The 15,799-nt window shown below is 53.2% G+C and overlaps 2 protein-coding genes across 7 annotated transcripts in view; both read left to right on the top strand.

Moving 5' to 3' along the window:
• Positions 1–11,213, top strand: part of LOC136016610 (zinc finger protein 180-like) — a 24,057-nt gene extending 12,844 nt beyond the window's left edge. For 2 of the 5 annotated variants that reach the window (XM_065684095.1, XM_065684097.1), the window contains exons 2-3: positions 767–875; positions 4,613–6,081. In XM_065684095.1, the coding sequence (XP_065540167.1) occupies positions 788–875; positions 4,613–5,598 (1,074 nt within the window). In that variant the 5' untranslated portion in view covers positions 767–787 and the 3' untranslated portion in view covers positions 5,599–6,081. The other 3 variants (XM_065684096.1, XM_065684098.1, XM_065684100.1) reach the window with 3 other exon arrangements.
• Positions 11,150–15,799, top strand: HMOX2 (heme oxygenase 2). Of its 2 annotated transcripts, none has more exons than XM_065684102.1 (5): positions 11,150–11,232; positions 12,565–12,682; positions 13,856–14,347; positions 15,338–15,455; positions 15,538–15,799. In XM_065684102.1, the coding sequence occupies exons 1-5, from the start codon at positions 11,165–11,167 to the stop codon at positions 15,660–15,662; spliced, it is 921 nt and encodes a 306-aa protein (XP_065540174.1). In that variant the 5' UTR covers positions 11,150–11,164; the 3' UTR covers positions 15,663–15,799. The 2 variants fall into 2 exon arrangements, with proteins under 2 accessions (XP_065540174.1, XP_065540173.1); XM_065684101.1 differs by having other exon boundaries at positions 15,535–15,799.

The following is a 15,799-nucleotide window of genomic DNA, read 5'->3' as shown; positions in this document are numbered from 1 at the left end:
AGTTATAATATTCCCTGCCTATAAGTGGGCATTATGAACATGCATATGGCTAATGCAATAGCAAAAGTATATACACCTGTAACAAACGCTAAAGAGTGCGCACCTGGCTACGGTCATGGGCCCAGCGCTGTTGCTTTTGCTTTATTGACTTTGTCCCTCAATAAAACCCTGTTATCTCTAGTAAAGGAGTGAGCTCCTACTTCACAATGGTGAGAAACAGTTCACTCATGTGAGTAAGACTACTAAATTCTGACACCACAGACATACAACACAAACACTGTTCTCTATCTTAGAACTAAATTAAGTTAAAAGTATTTTAACCCCGTATTTTCCAGGTACTTGCTTTCCTTATATCACTCGGGCCCACACGCCCGCGGAGCCCCGCCGTAGGACGGCACCGTCGCCACCGGCAGCCCAGCGCCGCCACCTCCCTCCGCTCTGGGAGGCGAAGGCACCGCCCGCCGTTGGTCGCTGCCGTCACGGGGCAGCGCCCCCTGCTGCGCCGGTCCAGCCGCTGAGGGCGGGCCTGGCCGGGCCGCAGGGAGCGGGGCCTGACCCGGTAGGGCTTGGCCCGGAAGCCCGCCCCCCGCGGCCGCGTGAGGCTCCGTGGCACGGGGTGCTGCGGGGCGCGGTGCTCTCCGCTGCACGCCCCCTGGAGCCGGGGTCCCTGCTCGGCGCGGAGCCGCCAGCTCCCGAGCCGCGCCGCTCGTAGCGGTCGGTGAAAGCCCAGCTCGCCTGACCCTCTTCGTTTCTTCCCCCGGAGCAGGCCCCCGGAGCGGAGCCGGAGATGCTCATCCACATGGATCAGAAGGAGGAGCTGCCGTTGTCCCGGTCCCGCTCCTGCGAAGGGAAGAGTGCTCTGAGCGGCACCGCAGGTAAGGGCCATCAGCGTGAACCCGTCAGGAGAAACAGTGCTCCAGGAGCACCAGCGCCCACAGAAGGTACAAGGGTGGCGGTGCTGGGTTGGAGCAGGCCCCGTCCAGCTTCACCTGCTGCCTGTGACAGCGGTATTCATAGCGCCACAGGCCACCAGGCCGGGAGGGATCTCGAGGATCATCCCGTACAACTTTTCCAGGGGAAGCGTGACCTGGACTGGGTGTCCCAGTGCCCTGTCCAGCTGAGTCTTTAAAGCGTCCAACACCGGGGAGTGCACCACTTCCCTGGGGAGATTATTCCAATGGCTGGTTGCTCTCATGGGGAAAAGTTTTCCTCTTGTGTCCTACCAGAGTCTCCCCGGGAGTAACTCGTACCCCTGGTCTTTTCCATGTGACTCCTTGGAAAAGGGAGCCTCCGTCTTCTTCATAGCCACCCTTAAATACTGGACTGTGGTGATCAGGTCTCCCCTGAGCCTTCTGTTCTCTAGGCAGATCAAGCCCAGCCCTCTCAGCCTTTCCTCATAGAGCAGGCTGCCCAGCCTTTGATCAAGACCCAGAGAAGGGCGGACAAGCAGTGGTGTGTCCCTGTATCCTTTCACAGGCCTCAGCAGTCTGTGGCTTCAGAAGCTCCTGAACTAGGCACATAATGTCTCAAGGTCTATCTTCCTGCCTTCTCGAGCTGCGCACTTTGTAGCACCCGTGGCAGCTTGCGGCAAGGAGTTGCCCAGCTTATTTAGGTGATTTATGAATCGCTGCCTCCTTTAGTTTGCTTTGAAAGTGCCTTTTACTGCTGGCAGGAGTTCTTAGTTTAGAACAGGTGGTGCAGCATAGATGCCAAACCACCCCACAGGCCACTTGTGTTTTTATAGTCCTCTGTGATACCCCCTGTAAGCTGTACCTTTTCCCAGCAGAATGGGCAGTTGACTCATCTGCTGTACAGAAGCTGTTCTGTGCCTCTGATGGTTCCTGTCATGCCTCTGTCTTCCTCAGCTCTGTCAGAGTGTCTCTGGCATGGGGGATCCGTCCTCCCCCTTGCACACAGTCAGAATGTGGGGTTTGAGCAGCAAGGCAGAATTACATTCTCTTCTCTTCCCTATCGTTTTCCCCCCAGCACTCACTGATGCTTGACTGGCTGTGTTGTGTGTCTCGGAGCTGCAGTTTTCATCCAGCTGCTCAGACTCCAAGGTGCTTTTCCTGAATGATATCAAGAACATCCTAGGCCCATCCTGGTGTGAGTGCAAGCTGTAGAGGCTGTTCTCCTCGGAAGGGCTTTGTTTACGTGCAGTGAACATCCCCTGTCACCTGGTTGGTCAGTATCTTAAGGCTCTGCCACACTTTGTAGTCTGGCTTTATGTCTTTAACCCTGAGGAGCACAAAATCATCAGCAAATGCTTCCACCTCTTCCCTTCCTTACCTCCCTGTGAGGTTCATTCATCCCACAGCAGCTTAGCTTCTTTACCAGTTCTGGTGAAGGATGAATGTCTTTCGGGAATGCCTCTGGACCCCACATGTCCCTTTTGATAAAGCTGGGGACATCTCTGAAGAACTCCGAGTGGTTTGTGAAGTGAGACATCCCTTTCCAAAGGCCATGCCAGGTCTTCCCCAGTCTGTCCTCTCGCTATCAGTCCCTTAGTTCTTATACTCAGATTTCTGTTTGTTTTCTTGGAATGTCGGGCCCCAGATCTCCCCTCCAGCCCTTTCTGTGGCATCACATCAGCCACCTCTAGTAACAGCAGTGGCGTACCACAGTCAGAAGTCCAGCAGCTTACTCTGCTTACCTGGAGCTTGCCTTGTAGCTATAGCACTGGCCCTCTTGGGCGTAATAGAGGTCTTGCCATCAACCCAAATTGGCATGGGCTGAGGAAGAACCACATTCTTCATGTCTCTCTTGCTTATTCATTTTTGCCAGTTCAGCCTTATGCTTCTAGTATTAAATCCTCATCATTGTGAACTTGCTGCCCTTCCACTTGAAATACTTGCAGTGAGTTCCTGTCTTGGTTTTGATCAAAGCCTTTACAGGCAGCGTGTCCTAGATGCCAGTGAAGGTACCTAAAAGCTCAGAAGTAACATGAATGATCGTAGAATTGCTAGAGCCGTGACAATAATTGTGAAAAGAAGCTTGACGCTCCTGATGTTCCCCAAAAAGTACAGAACACCATAGGAAACTTAATTGTCACGTACTTCTGAAGGCACTTTCAAGGTCTGCATAAAGGACCAAACGTGGGTGTAAGTGCCAAAGTTAGCATCGCTTTGGGCACAACGGCAACAGAACAACTTTGCTAGCTCCACTGTCTACTCAGTAAGTCTGATGAACGGGTCAAGAGCTTCATGGTGGCCTGCCGGAAACATCCTCTTTCCATCCCATCTGTGGATATCACCTTGCTCTTTTCCTCCAGGCCTGGCTGGAGTAGCTGCAGACAAATGGAAATGCCTTCATGGTAAATAGCAAAATTGCAGTTTCTGATCCTCTCATGGGATGGTTTTAATGAAAACTATGTGAGGGAAGAAGTGGTATCACTACCAGGGCAAGCTGCCAGGAAGGTATCTTAGGAGTTCACTGTGAAATCATATTGTGATATTTTCTTGTGCTTCCTAGAAAGAGGAAGATGAAATATGTAGATGTATCAGTCTGGGGTTGAACTTCTAGACTCTCCTTTCTTTATTGCACGCTTATGGTTCAGTAACAACTCACCTCTTCCATGGCCTGCACTTTCTTCTCACAGCTCTGCCAGACCACAGGAGGTGCCTGTTGTTTGTACAGCAATCCCATGTGACCGATATGTTACTGGTGTATTTCATAAGAGTGTTCAGAGAACCACAAGATATCTGCTGAATCTTTAAGCAGATCTGGAGATGTGCTTTGTGTGCATGTCGCACAGGTCCTGCCTTGCTCATTCAGCCTGCAAAGAGCTGTGTTTCCTATGGACAGCAAAAGGCACAGCACTGTTGGGGGCACGCGCTTCTGAACCTGCTACATGCTCATCAAACCACATTCAGAGCAGTGGACTGGAAGGAGCCAGAGAGAGCTGGGCTTGTTCAGCCTGGAGATGAGGAGGCTCTGGGGAGATCTTAGAGCAGCTCCCAGTACGTAGAGGGCCCAACAAGAAATGTGGAGAGTGGCTTTTGACAAGAGCAAGTAGGGACAGGACAAGGCGGAATGGCTTTAAACTGACAGAGGGGATATGTAGATAAGGTGAAAGAAGTTCTTTCCTGTGAGTATGCTGAGGTGCCGGCTCAGGTTTCCCAGAGGGGCTGTGGCTGCCCCATCCCTGGCAGTGTTCAAGGCCAGGTTGGATGGGGCTTGCAGCAACCTGGTCTAGTGCAAGGTGTCCCTGCACATGGCAGGAGGCTGGAACTGGATATGATCTGTAAGGTCCATTCCAGCTCAAACCATCCTGTGGTTCTATGATTTTCAGGTACATCATCCTGGAAGAGCAAGCATCTTTCCCATTCGAGCAGTAAACTTTTGCTTCTAATATGCCAGTGATTTCAGTAGACTCAGGTTGTGGTGAAGCATGCAGGGCAATTTACAGCATTTGCTCCTGTGAACACTCTGAAAAATCCACTGTGTAGTTTGGAGGGAAATACGATGGATTTGGAACGCAGGATATACCAGAATGTTTTGTACTTAAAGTCAATCTATCTGCTGAATTTTTAGAATTTGGCCCCTTGTGATTTGCCCTGTCCAAAGCTTCCAGTCCTGCCTGTGACTTGTCTGGATTCTCATTTTATTGCAGCTGAAGATGGAATTGTGAGCACGAATGAAGACAATGCCCATCAAGGCATCCCCAGGCCGGTGGAGCCCAAGGGTTTATGCTCAGGACTGTCTGAGGAGAACAGTTCCCAGGGTCCTGCACAGGACCCTGTTCTCCCACGCAGGTCAGAAAGGATTCAGAGATCCAAGAGCTTCCAGGTGAGCTCCAAGCTCATCCGGCATCGGAGAATCCACACCGGAGAAAAACCCTTCACCTGCACCGAATGTGGGAAGAGTTTCCAGTACCGGTCACATCTCGTCCAGCACCAGAGGATCCACACAGGGGAGCGGCCCTATGAGTGCTCCGAGTGTGGAAAGAGCTTCACCGTGAGCTCAAAGCTGATCCGGCACCAGGTAACCCACACCGGGGAGAAGCCCTACAAGTGTGCTGAGTGCGGGATGAGCTTCTCCAACAACACGCAGCTCGTCCGGCACCAGCGGGTGCACACCGGGGAGAAACCCTATGAGTGTACAAAGTGTGGAAAGAGCTTCAGCGTCAGCGCTGCCCTGACACGACACCAGCGAGTCCACACCGGGGAGAAGCCCTACAAGTGTGCCGAGTGCGGGAAGAGCTTCTCTGATAACTGGAAGCTCGTCCAGCACAGGCGGGTGCACACTGGGGAGAAACCCTACGAGTGCAGGACCTGTGGGATGAGCTTCAGCTTGAGCTCAACTCTGGCACGACACCTGCAGGTCCACACCAGGGAGAAACCGTATGGGTGTATGGATTGTGGGAAGAGCTTTGGTCGTAGCTCTGCTCTCATGAAACACCAGCTGATCCACACCGGGGAGAGGCCCTACTCCTGCACCTACTGTGGGGACACCTTTCGGCAGAGTCCCCACCTCACCCAGCACCAGCGCATCCACACTGGGGAACGTCCCTACGCCTGTGCTGAGTGCGGGAAGGGCTTCAGAGCGACCTCGGCTATGTTCCGGCACCAGCAGACTCACAGGGCTGGGGAGCCCTAGGTGGGGTGAGTGTGGGGAGCAGTGAGGTCTGACACCTGTGAGCAAAGCCTGGTGTCTCCCCTCCCACTGACCACCCTGCTTGTGGTGAAAGCAGTTTCTTCCTAGGAGAATGAGCCCTCAGAGACGAAGAAGGGGAGAGCCGGTGGAGGGAGCTGATGGGGGGTTTGGGGCAGGTGCTAGGAGGAAGGTGCCAGACTCTCTTCAGTGGTGGCCAGCCCCAGGCTGAGGAGCAGTGGTCATGAACCGAAGCACAAGAGGTTTGCCCTCGACATGAGGAAGAACTTGTTCCGTTGCAGGGGCAGAGCACTGAGCAGGCTGCGCAGGGGGATGTGGAGGCTCCCTCTCTGGGCACATCCAAGCCCCGCCTGGACACGTTCCGGTGTCCTTGCCCCGGCAGGGCTGGGACCGGGTGACCCCCGGGGTCGGCTCCCATGGCTGCTGCCGCTCGCAGTGGCCCCGCGCAATAAACGTTCGTTGAGCGTCGCCGCGTTGCTTTCCCCAACTGCGCCTGCGCGGGGTCGCGCGGGCCTCCCGCGGGGCGGGTCGTCACGCGCCGCTCAGAGGTCGCCGTTGGCCGAGGGAAGCGAGGCGGGGGCGGGGACTTAGGGCCGCTGTGTGGCGTCCGGGCCCTCTCCACCAATCGGCGGCGCTGTCGCGTGTCGTGCGCGGCTACTGATTGGCTGCGCAGTCTCCACCGCAGGTGATAAATTCGAGGCGGCTGGGCCCCGGGTTTTTTTCACGCCGCGGGGCAGAGAGCGGGCGGCGTGTCCTGCGGCTGAGGCAGAGGGTGAGTGTGCGCGGCTCGTTTCCATGGCAACGCGGCGGGGCCAGCCCCGGGCTGAGGCCCTCGTGATTATCCCCAGGTCACCCCCACCTCCCGCGGGGCTCTGCTCCGATGGGCCCGCCTCCCGTTCCCGGGGACGTGTAGGCTCGGAACCGGCGGCGCTCGGCCAGGAAACCCGTGCAGGCCGTATGATGGCGGCGTCCGTGTGCCTTTTCTCCTCGAGGCCTGGGCGGCCTGTCCCAGGAGCAGCGCCCGGCCCGTGGCTCTGTCCTGGGCCTCGAGCTGTGCCGGCTTCAGTGCTGCCGTCTGCCAGCCGTGTGCTCGGAGCAGCGGGGCTGTGTGCAGCTGTGCCCGGCCAGGGCTAGTCAGGCCTCCCGCATGTCTTCCCTCGGCTCCTGTGGGCGAGCATCCGCACAGCAGCTGAGGGAGCGTGCCAGAGCGGCTGCTTCATACCCTGCAGTGGTTCCTGCACACAGGTCTTCTAGGAGGATGTCTTCAGTATTTCAGGACAGGAGCTGCGCCGGGTTCTGCTGGTGCCCTGGGGGCCCTTGGCTCTTCTCCATCCCTGGCAGTGTTCAATGCCAGGCTGGACAGGGCTTGGAGCAACCTGTGCTAGTGGAAGGTGTCCTTACCCATGGCTGGGGCTGGGAACTGGATGAGCTTTAAGGTCCCTTCCAACCCCAGCCATCCTATGGTTCTATAATTCTTGATCCTTGTGAGCTTAATAAAGCGCTTGAAGGACGAAGGCCTATGAAGTCTGCTGCTGTCCCAGCTTTTCCGTTGTTGGGAAAACACATACGTTATTCAAGCCTCATAGTGCCTAGCACAGCACAGCTGACTGCATGGTGGGATGGGCAGGGCAAGTACTAGCTATCCCCAGAGCAAAGGCTGTTTGATCAGTTCATGTGAGCCTGTCACACTCCATTCCTACTCTCCCCAGGTGTAAAGCTGGTCGACTGATGTGCCCCTTCTGCTGTTCTCCCAGGCAGTATGAGGAAACAGATTCCGGATGCACTGCCTGGCACAAGGGCTGATTACCAAAGTGCAGAACTGGACAAGATCTGTGAATTTACCAGCAGTTTCTCTCCTTGGTCACTTTTTTGAGGTGCTAGACTGTGGCTCTGGGGGGCAGAGTTAGCGTTTACGTGGGCACCTCTAAAAGTGCCTTAGACTTGAGTTATTTCCTAGATGTAGGCTATGTCCATGTGAAGTCTGGAACCTACCTGGGATCAGGCAGTATAAAAATTGTTCTGTGAGGCCCTATTTCCAACACCAAAAACCTCTCCCAGGGAGGAGGAGAGGGTATGAAGCTCTTCTGATGTGAGTGCCAGGCTACATTTGTGATGGCTCTTCAAGCTGCTAGGCCTGGCGTTCTGGGGCTTGTTTCCACTGCAGTGATGCTTTGGTAGGTGCAGCCACATTCTGCTGCTGCCTGTTAAAGCAAGGATGCAAGTTCTGCATGTGGGGAAATTGCCTAAAGTTGTAGACTAGCTGAAGAGCAAACTTGAACTCTGTACCACCTGGGTGTTTGCAAATTACTGAGCTTCTCCCAAGGGTGCCAAAGCAAAGCCAGGGCTTCAGTCCTGCTTCCCTGCCACAGCAGTGTCTGCTTCCTTCAAAAGGCACTGGATTGTTGGGATTAAGTGTCTTCCTACCCTGAGAAGAATGGCTGTGCATCTTGAGTGTGAAACTTGCTGTGGAAATGTGTCTGGGGCAAACTAAGTGCTGGCTAGATGAGATAGGGATGTTTTCTCAGAGGGTTTGAACACTGTTACTGGGAAAGAAATGTTTGGAGTGCTGAGGTGTTTCGTACTAAGCCTTGTCTCCAATCTCCAGCCCCACTATCCTGCCTCTTGTAGCTGTTGGATTCCTCCCAGGAGGCTGCTTGTAGGGCACTGGGAAGGTACGTGTTTACCCTGAACATTCAGGCAGGTCTTGATGAGCAGTGCTCATGAATCAAATGAAATGACATTCCAGCCTCTGCAGTGCAAGTGAGCAGCTGCTGGAGCAGCCTGCTTGGTGGGTTGGACACTGTGTCTTGCAGGGGAGCAAAACCGGGAGAAACGAGGGCCCTGAGCAGTGACCATGTTGTGGGCTTTCAGCTACCAGTTTCTGAATAAAAGGGATGTGTAATGGAAAGAGATACCATGATTCTTACTTCCCTTCCTCTGAGTTTTCCTGTGATACCCTAGTACTGAAAAGGACAGGGGTTTGATTTGTGCTGACTTGCCTCCTGAATTCACAGCTCATCATGTCTGTGCTGGATGGTACTGGGAAAAATCTCCACTTCCATGTTGTCCTGTGTATGTAGTAACCTCACCTTGGGCTGAAAGGATTGGTGTTGTCACTGTCCTGCCTATCGTTGTAGAGATGATCATGTCATCTGCAAAAACAGTTGTGGGAGATACAAGTCTGACTGCACCAAAGTCCTTAAATCGCTGTTTGTGTGCTAACCCCTTCTTCCAGCAGCAGACACTGCTGCTGGAACAGGAATTCACTGCTCTGAGTTGTGCTTCTACAACAGTAGTTACAGGTTTGGGTAAAGGCTTCTGAGAGGCCAGCAGATGCCCCATGGCATGGAGAACAAAGTCCCAGTGCTGGTGAGCGCTGCTAAACATGAGTGTGTTGCAAGAGATGGGTGCAGAGGCCCTGTCAAGTGAGTTAGCAGATGTGTCTTGTAGAATGATGATCTCTGGAGTCACGCTGTGTATGTCTGGCCATTGGGAGCCTTTAGCCATTGCTGCTGCTGCTGTTAACTAGTCATGGCTGAGGCTTATCTGGTGGCTTCCGCTGGGTTGGATGTAATGTCAAGCCACCTCCAGGCCTCTTGCTGTCCGCAGGGTGGTGCTGAAGTGCTCTTTCTAGCTCTGCTCTCACGTGCTCCTCTGTGCCGGTGGCTGCGGTCCTGGCAGCATGCAGAGGCAGCACACCCTACCTGCGGGACTCTGCTTGTCTGGAAGTACAAGATAAATTGGAACCAGTTTCTCTAATTTTGGAATCTGCATTTCTTGAGGAGTGCCTGACTTGAAGCCAGCTGCGCAGGAAGCCAGCATGCCATCAGGACTTGTGCGGCTGTGCTGGCAGGCAGGCTGTTCCCCTGGGCCCGCAACCAGCTCCTGGCTCAGCCTGGGCAGGTTCTGCCTCTTTCCTTCAGTTTCCCTTCACCGTGGTGGATGTTTGGAGCTGTGTCAAGTTTGCTGACCTGCTGTGGTGCTTGCTGTCCAGTGAGTGATCAAAATGAAAACAGTGCCCTTGCAACTGGCTTCCTCTACCCTCTGGATGGGGAGGCTGTGCTGTGCCCTATCCTGTGGTGCAGGGCCCTGGGGATGTGGGGCTGCTTCCCCTGTGACTTCTGATCCTGCAGTGGGCTGGCTGGCATCACAAAGTATTGTGGTCAGCCCTCCCCTTGGGGATGGCTATGTCCCAGTGAGCCCAAGGACTGTGTGATCAGAGGGGAAGCCCTCACCCTGGTGATGTGTCCTCCAAACTGGGTGCTCAGACCCAGCTCCAGGCGCTCCTGGCTGAGTCCTGTGCTGGAGTGTGGAGGGCAGTGGAAGTGTCTGTAGAACAGGGCTTCAGAAACTCAGGGTGAGGAGCCAGAGGGCAGTTGATTTATAGCTGGGGTGCTCCATGTGAGCTGAGAGCCAGCAGGTGATGTGCTGGTGCTGGCCCTGTGCTGAGCTTGGTGAACTTGCAGCCGCCTGCCTGCTCTTCTAGCCCTGAGGGGGCTGACCTCAAATGGGAGAGCGTGAGGGATGGCTCTCTTACAGTGAGTGCTTTCCAGGAGCCAGGAAGCAGCTTAGTTCCTTGTTGATCTGGCAAGGCTGCCTGTGAGGTGATGGTGCTGCTCTGCACAAAGCTGATTACAGGTCCATTTTGTAAATGAGGTGGGTGGATTTCTGCTGGAGGAAACTCATCTGTAAGCCAGGTGTCTCACTCCTGCTTCTGGGTAGGTCTTTGGGTGTCCTGCTCCACCCATGGAGATTTTTTTGTTTGTTTCCTTTCACAGAAGGGGAGGGAGAACTCAGTTACTTCTGGGGTTTGAAGCAGACCCTGCTAGGCAGGAGAGGAGAGCGTGAGTGGTAGCAGGAGCCACCTGCAGCAGCCGTTTTCACTCTTCACATGCAGTACAGCCCAGAAAAGGCAGAGCAGTGAAATCTGTCCCTGCTTTGGAAGTTCCTCTGCATATACTCCACTGCAGGGAAGGTGTTTGTCTCCCTGTGAGTTGCCTGACTCCTGCCCTAATTCACCACTGCTTTCCTCTAGGGAAAGCTCCGTATCACTGTGAAAATGAAGTAGCTTGTTCTTCCTCGCGACTGAAGCAGAGGCGTTTCCCTTTTCTTCTACCCTGCTCAGAGTCTGGCATTGGATGAAATGTTTGGTAGCAGCAGTGGAAAGCTGTTTGCTCACAATTTCAGTGCAGATAGCTAATGTGGAGGCCAGGAGCCATCCTGAATAGGGAAACCAAACACAGCGTGCTGTGTTGTAGGTCTCCTCTGAGGCTAACATTTGGTGAGCTGGCTGGTGTTAGTGTTGAGGTTCACTGGGGTAATTGAACTGAACAAGCAAGATTGCTTCCTTGAAAGTGCCTGCTGTGCCGTGGGAATGGCCAGTGGCTGCTCCTCAGCACCCTGCCTGGTGGAGCAGCTCAGAGGCTGCTTGCTGTATGGCTCAGCTTTTCAGACCCGTCCCTTCATGAAAGCAGCTTCCCTCTAAAACGCCTCTCTTGTTTTGCCTTTCAGGTTGTCTAATCTCCAGCACTAACCAGCAGTACTGCCCGCAATGGAGAGCGCAGAGAGGGAAGAAGGGGAAATGTTGCGGTATGAGGAAACAGAAGACGATGATGTCAGGTGAGTCCTGTCTCACAATGTGGCACAAACAGTATTGGGTAAGGCAGGAGACCTTCCAGGTTAAGGAGTGATCTCTCTCCTCATCTGAAAAGAGGTGGGGGACTCCAATAGCTGATTAATCAGATATATATGTGCAGTAAATCTGTTTAATCAAAGTGTGCCAGCACGGGTGGGAAGGAGCAATCTTGCTAATGCTGGCAGCAAGCAGTTGGGTTTTTTTTAGTCTCTACTATCACTTGCCTTCAGAAATGCTTTGACCATTTGGCAGTTGTGTTTGTGCCTTGCTGGCCAAGGCGAGCCGGTTTTCCGTGGTTTGCTGGGCAGACTCATGTGATGGCAGCTTCTTGGTTTGAAAGATGACCCTAGAGGTGAACTATGCTCCAGCGAGCTGCCTCTCTTGCCTTTGCAGAATGCCCACCAGTTTAGGCAAGACTATTGTCTTGGAGGTTAGTTTAAACAACAAATTTACACACATGCTCTGAAAGCAGAGGCTTCAGACTTGGGAAGAGTGAGCAGGGTGCTTCCCAGAATACCTAGATATTCAGTGCTGGGTGACTTCTCTCTGGCTTGAGACAGCTTCATGCTGCCTGGCTGCATGGCCACTGGTGGGTCTGGAGTGTCTGTGTCTCTTGCAGCTATCTGTAGCAGACTTGTCAGAAAACCTGTAAAGTGGGATTTGGTGTGATTTTGAGTGCATTTGATAACTCTGTACCAAACTCCAGGTCGGTGCAGTGGCTATAGCCTAAAATCATAGATTTTACTTATTCTTTTTAGTAGCTGGCTTATGGAAACCTGCAAAACCAGTAAAATTCGAGATAAATACACTTTTTCAGGGTGTTCTTGCCCTGTTTTTCTGTTCAGCTCTCACCTGCCTCTTACATGAGCCTTTCTTCTTCTACAGAGTGACCATGAAGGGTAATCAGTAAGGCTTCTGTCCCCTTTAGCCTTCCCTCGTGGTTGCTCCTCATATGCTCAAGGCCTCCTTTTGAAGTATTGATGCTTCTCATTCATGGATGAGAAGGGAAAGTAAGGTGCAGGGGTCAGAGAATGCTTGGCAATTGCTGAAGCATGTTTGGTGTGAGCCCCTCGTGGGCCCAGCATTCCTGGAATGGCAAGTCTGGTTGGCACTTGGGTGCCTGCATCTGTGGAAGGAGCCTCTGGTTGTTACCACCCTCCTGGTTCTGCCTTGTTCCAGAAATCCCAAGTTGTACCTTCTCCAAATTGGGCTGGAGATGGTAGGGAGTGGGGGATGGGTCCCTCCAAACACAACAGGAACAAACTCATTCCTGTATGTGTGAATGGGTAAAAGGAGCTCTCCCTATTTGCCTGCAGTCCCACTGACCTTTCAGAGCTGCTGAAGGAGGGGACTAAGGAATCCCATGACCGTGCGGAGAACACCCAATTTGTCAAAGACTTCCTGAAAGGACGGATCAAGGAGGAGCTCTTCAAGGTGAGTGTTGCTCTGCTCCCTTGGCAGAGCAGCTCTTTGATGTGTCCAGTGACTGATGCAGACTCAGGCATGGCCTTGCAGCCCTGTGTGCAGGGAGTGGCAAAGAATGCAGTTTCTAGGTGGCATAGTCAAAACTGTAGGAGGGCTCTTGTCCAGGACTTCTGCTGGTGTATCCTATGGCTGGGTAGGGGGATGAGGAGCAATCTGGTCCAGCACAAGTTTGACTAGGTAGAAGTGCTGGGCTTCTGGCCATGCATCTGCTGGCCACAAGGGCAGGTGTGGCTGCAGTGCTTTATTCCATCCTCTGAAGACTAAGCTGTTTTTCATAGACTTCAGGTTGGATAGCTCTATCTGCTGTACAGAAGAGATGGTGTTTTGGGTCTGATCCTGAAGATTTTGGCATATACAGTAGTCTCCTGTAGCACAAAGCTGTTGGTGCTAGTTGTACCTTTTGTCCCTGTGCCTTGCTCTCAAGGTGACAGGAGGCCCCCCCAGAGCACAGAGCTGGCAACATCAGACTAATTCTTTGTGCTCTGAAGGCATCGTTGTTATGATCAGGGGACTGGAGCACCTCCCGTATGAAGACAGGCTGAGAAAGTTGGGGCTGTTCAGCCTGGAGAAGAGAAGGCTGCGTGGAGACCTCATAGCATCCTTCCAGTATCTGAAGGGGGGCTATAGGGATGCTGGGGAAGGATTCTTCATTAGGGACTGTAGTGACAGGACAAGGGGTAATGGGTTGAAACTTAAACAGGGGAAGTTTAGATTGGATATAAGGAGGAAATTCTTTCCTGTTAGGGTGGTGAGGCACTGGAATGGGTTGCCTGGGGAGGTTGTGAATGCTCCATCCCTGGTGGTGTTCAAGGCCAGGCTGGACAGAGCCTTGGGTGGGATGGTTTAGTGTGAGGTGTCCCTGTCCATGGCAGGGGGGTTGGAACTGGATGATCTTAAAGTCCTTTCCAACTATTCTGTGATTCTATGATTCTATGAATGTAGCTAGAGAAGAACCTCTCATCCTTCAAACGATCTGTGCCTTGCACAGGGTCTCCAGGCTGGTTTTGTGTCAAGCCTGGGAGTTTCCTCCTTGTTTACCCCAGGCCTGTGCAGGCGAGGGCAGCCAGAAGGTGTAACATGCTGATGTAGTGAATGGCTGTTCACACTGTGCTTTGTCTGTAGCTGGCCACTGTGGCACTTTACTTCACGTACTCTGCTCTGGAAGAGGAAATGGATCGCAACGAGGACAACCCAGTCTTTGCTCCTCTGTACTTCCCCCTAGAGCTTCACCGGAAAGAAGCGTTGATCAAAGACCTGCAATATTTCTATGGAGAAGACTGGAAAGAGAAGATCCAGTGTTCAGAGGCAACTCAGCAGTATGTGGACAGAATCCATCATGTGGGACAGAACGAGCCAGAGCTGCTAGTGGCTCACGCTTACACACGCTATATGGGGGACCTCTCAGGTGGCCAAGTGCTGAAGAAGGTAGCCCAGAGAGCCCTCAAGTTGCCTAGTACTGAGGAAGGGATCCAGTTCTATGTGTTTGGTAACATCTCCAATGCACAGCAGTTCAAGCAGCTCTACAGGGCAAGGATGAACGCTTTGGACTTGGACAAGAGCACCAAAGAAAGGATTGTGGAAGAAGCCAACCGAGCCTTCAGATTTAACATGCAGGTATGAAATCCCTTGAGCCCCTCTGTGTGTGGGTGCTGCTGTTTTTGAGTCTGGACCAGCTCTTGGGTCCAGACTGATTGAGTCAGCCTGCTCACCCAGGAAGTGGTTTGGGTCTGAGGCCACCAGAACCCCTCCTTTCCTGGGGGCTGGGGTTCTAGTTTAAATAGCTCTTCTGCTAGCTTCTGGAGACATGGCTGGTGTTGGGCAGGAATTCCTCCCATGCTCCAACATCACTGCTGAGCCTTTTATTAGGGCAAAATTGAGATGACTTCACTGTAAGATCTTCCATGGGCTGTTGGCTCTGAAACGGGGAGAGCAGAGCTCTTGCTCTGAGACAGCCTCAAACAGTTTGAGCTTGTTATGTACACTGGTTACAATTAATCTCCTGTCTCAAGTCTTGACACACTGCCCAGTGGACAGAAATGTCTGTAGCCTCTTGTCCTCCTCATAGTATTTGCCTTTCATAAACCCTGACTGAGCTGCCACTTGCTCCAGGAGGATGAATATAGTCTTAGCTACTGGGTGGAAGCTTTCATCTGTGCCTGTAGCAGGTCACTGTGGTCTAAGCTGGCCAGAAATGTGGCTCCTTTGTCAGGATCCTTAGGGAAGCCACTTGCAGCAGAGCTGGAGGGGCTGCCTGAACCCTGCATGACCAGAAGCAGTGCTCCCAGAGAGGGTCTGCAGCAGGGAGTGCATTGCCTGTACTCCCACCTGCAGCAGCCTGGGCAGTGAGCAGTGGGGCTGTGCTGCATCCATCTCACTCCTGGGTCTGCCCTGATACTCTTGAAGGGGCTGTGCCCTCTCAGAGCTGTAGCACGTGCCAGGTGTCACCACAGGACTGCCTGCAAGACACTCCAAAGTGAGAAGCATGTGCTGCCTCTGGGGGAAGGAGGCAGGAGAGGCTCTTGCCTCTTCTCCAGGTTGTTCCAGGGACTGGGTGAAAGCCGCCTGCCTCTGCCCACTTCATGTACATGTTGTGACCACTTGCAGGTGTTTGATGAACTGGACAAGATTGGCAAGTCACTGGCAGAAGCCCAAGATGGAGGCCTTCCAGTCCACGATGGAAAAGGAGACCTGCACAAATGCCCTTACTATGCAGACAAGCTCGGTAGGTTGTGACGATGACAAAGCTGCCACATGCGTGTGGTGTGAGACCTGCAGCACTAACTGCATGTTCTGTGTTCCAGCAGGTAATGCAGGACCCAGCTGTCCCTACCATGGTGCCGTGGCCCTGGCAAAGCAGCCCCTGGTGCAGCTGATGCTGGCTGCCTGCATCGCAGTGCTGGCAGGAGCTGCAGCCTGGTACATGATGTGATGGGAGCAGTGGCCTGTGGCTCTGATCATGAGAAGGGGAGAGACACGCCATGTCCTTTTCCAGCTGTTCCCTTGCCATTGCTGTTGATTGCATGGTGGAAGTAAGAAAATAAACACGAATCTTGTGGGACTGTTAAA

The sequence above is a fragment of the Lathamus discolor genome, chromosome 6 (assembly GCF_037157495.1).
Source record: "Lathamus discolor isolate bLatDis1 chromosome 6, bLatDis1.hap1, whole genome shotgun sequence".
Lineage (NCBI taxonomy): Eukaryota > Metazoa > Chordata > Aves > Psittaciformes > Psittacidae > Lathamus > Lathamus discolor.
Note: the sequence above shows the minus strand (reverse complement) of the source record. Positions and strands in the feature narration are given on the sequence as shown.

Bases quoted from the DNA above. Each gene is read 5' to 3' on its own strand.
- HMOX2 (XM_065684101.1), top strand. From the start codon at position 11,165: ATGGAGAGCGCAGAGAGGGAAGAAGGGGAAATGTTGCGGTATGAGGAA. The intron at 12,683-13,855 runs GTGAGTGTTGCT...CTTTGTCTGTAG, and splicing joins TCAAGGAGGAGCTCTTCAAG to CTGGCCACTGTGGCACTTTA. The intron at 15,456-15,534 runs GTAGGTTGTGAC...TCTGTGTTCCAG, and splicing joins TTACTATGCAGACAAGCTCG to CAGGTAATGCAGGACCCAGC.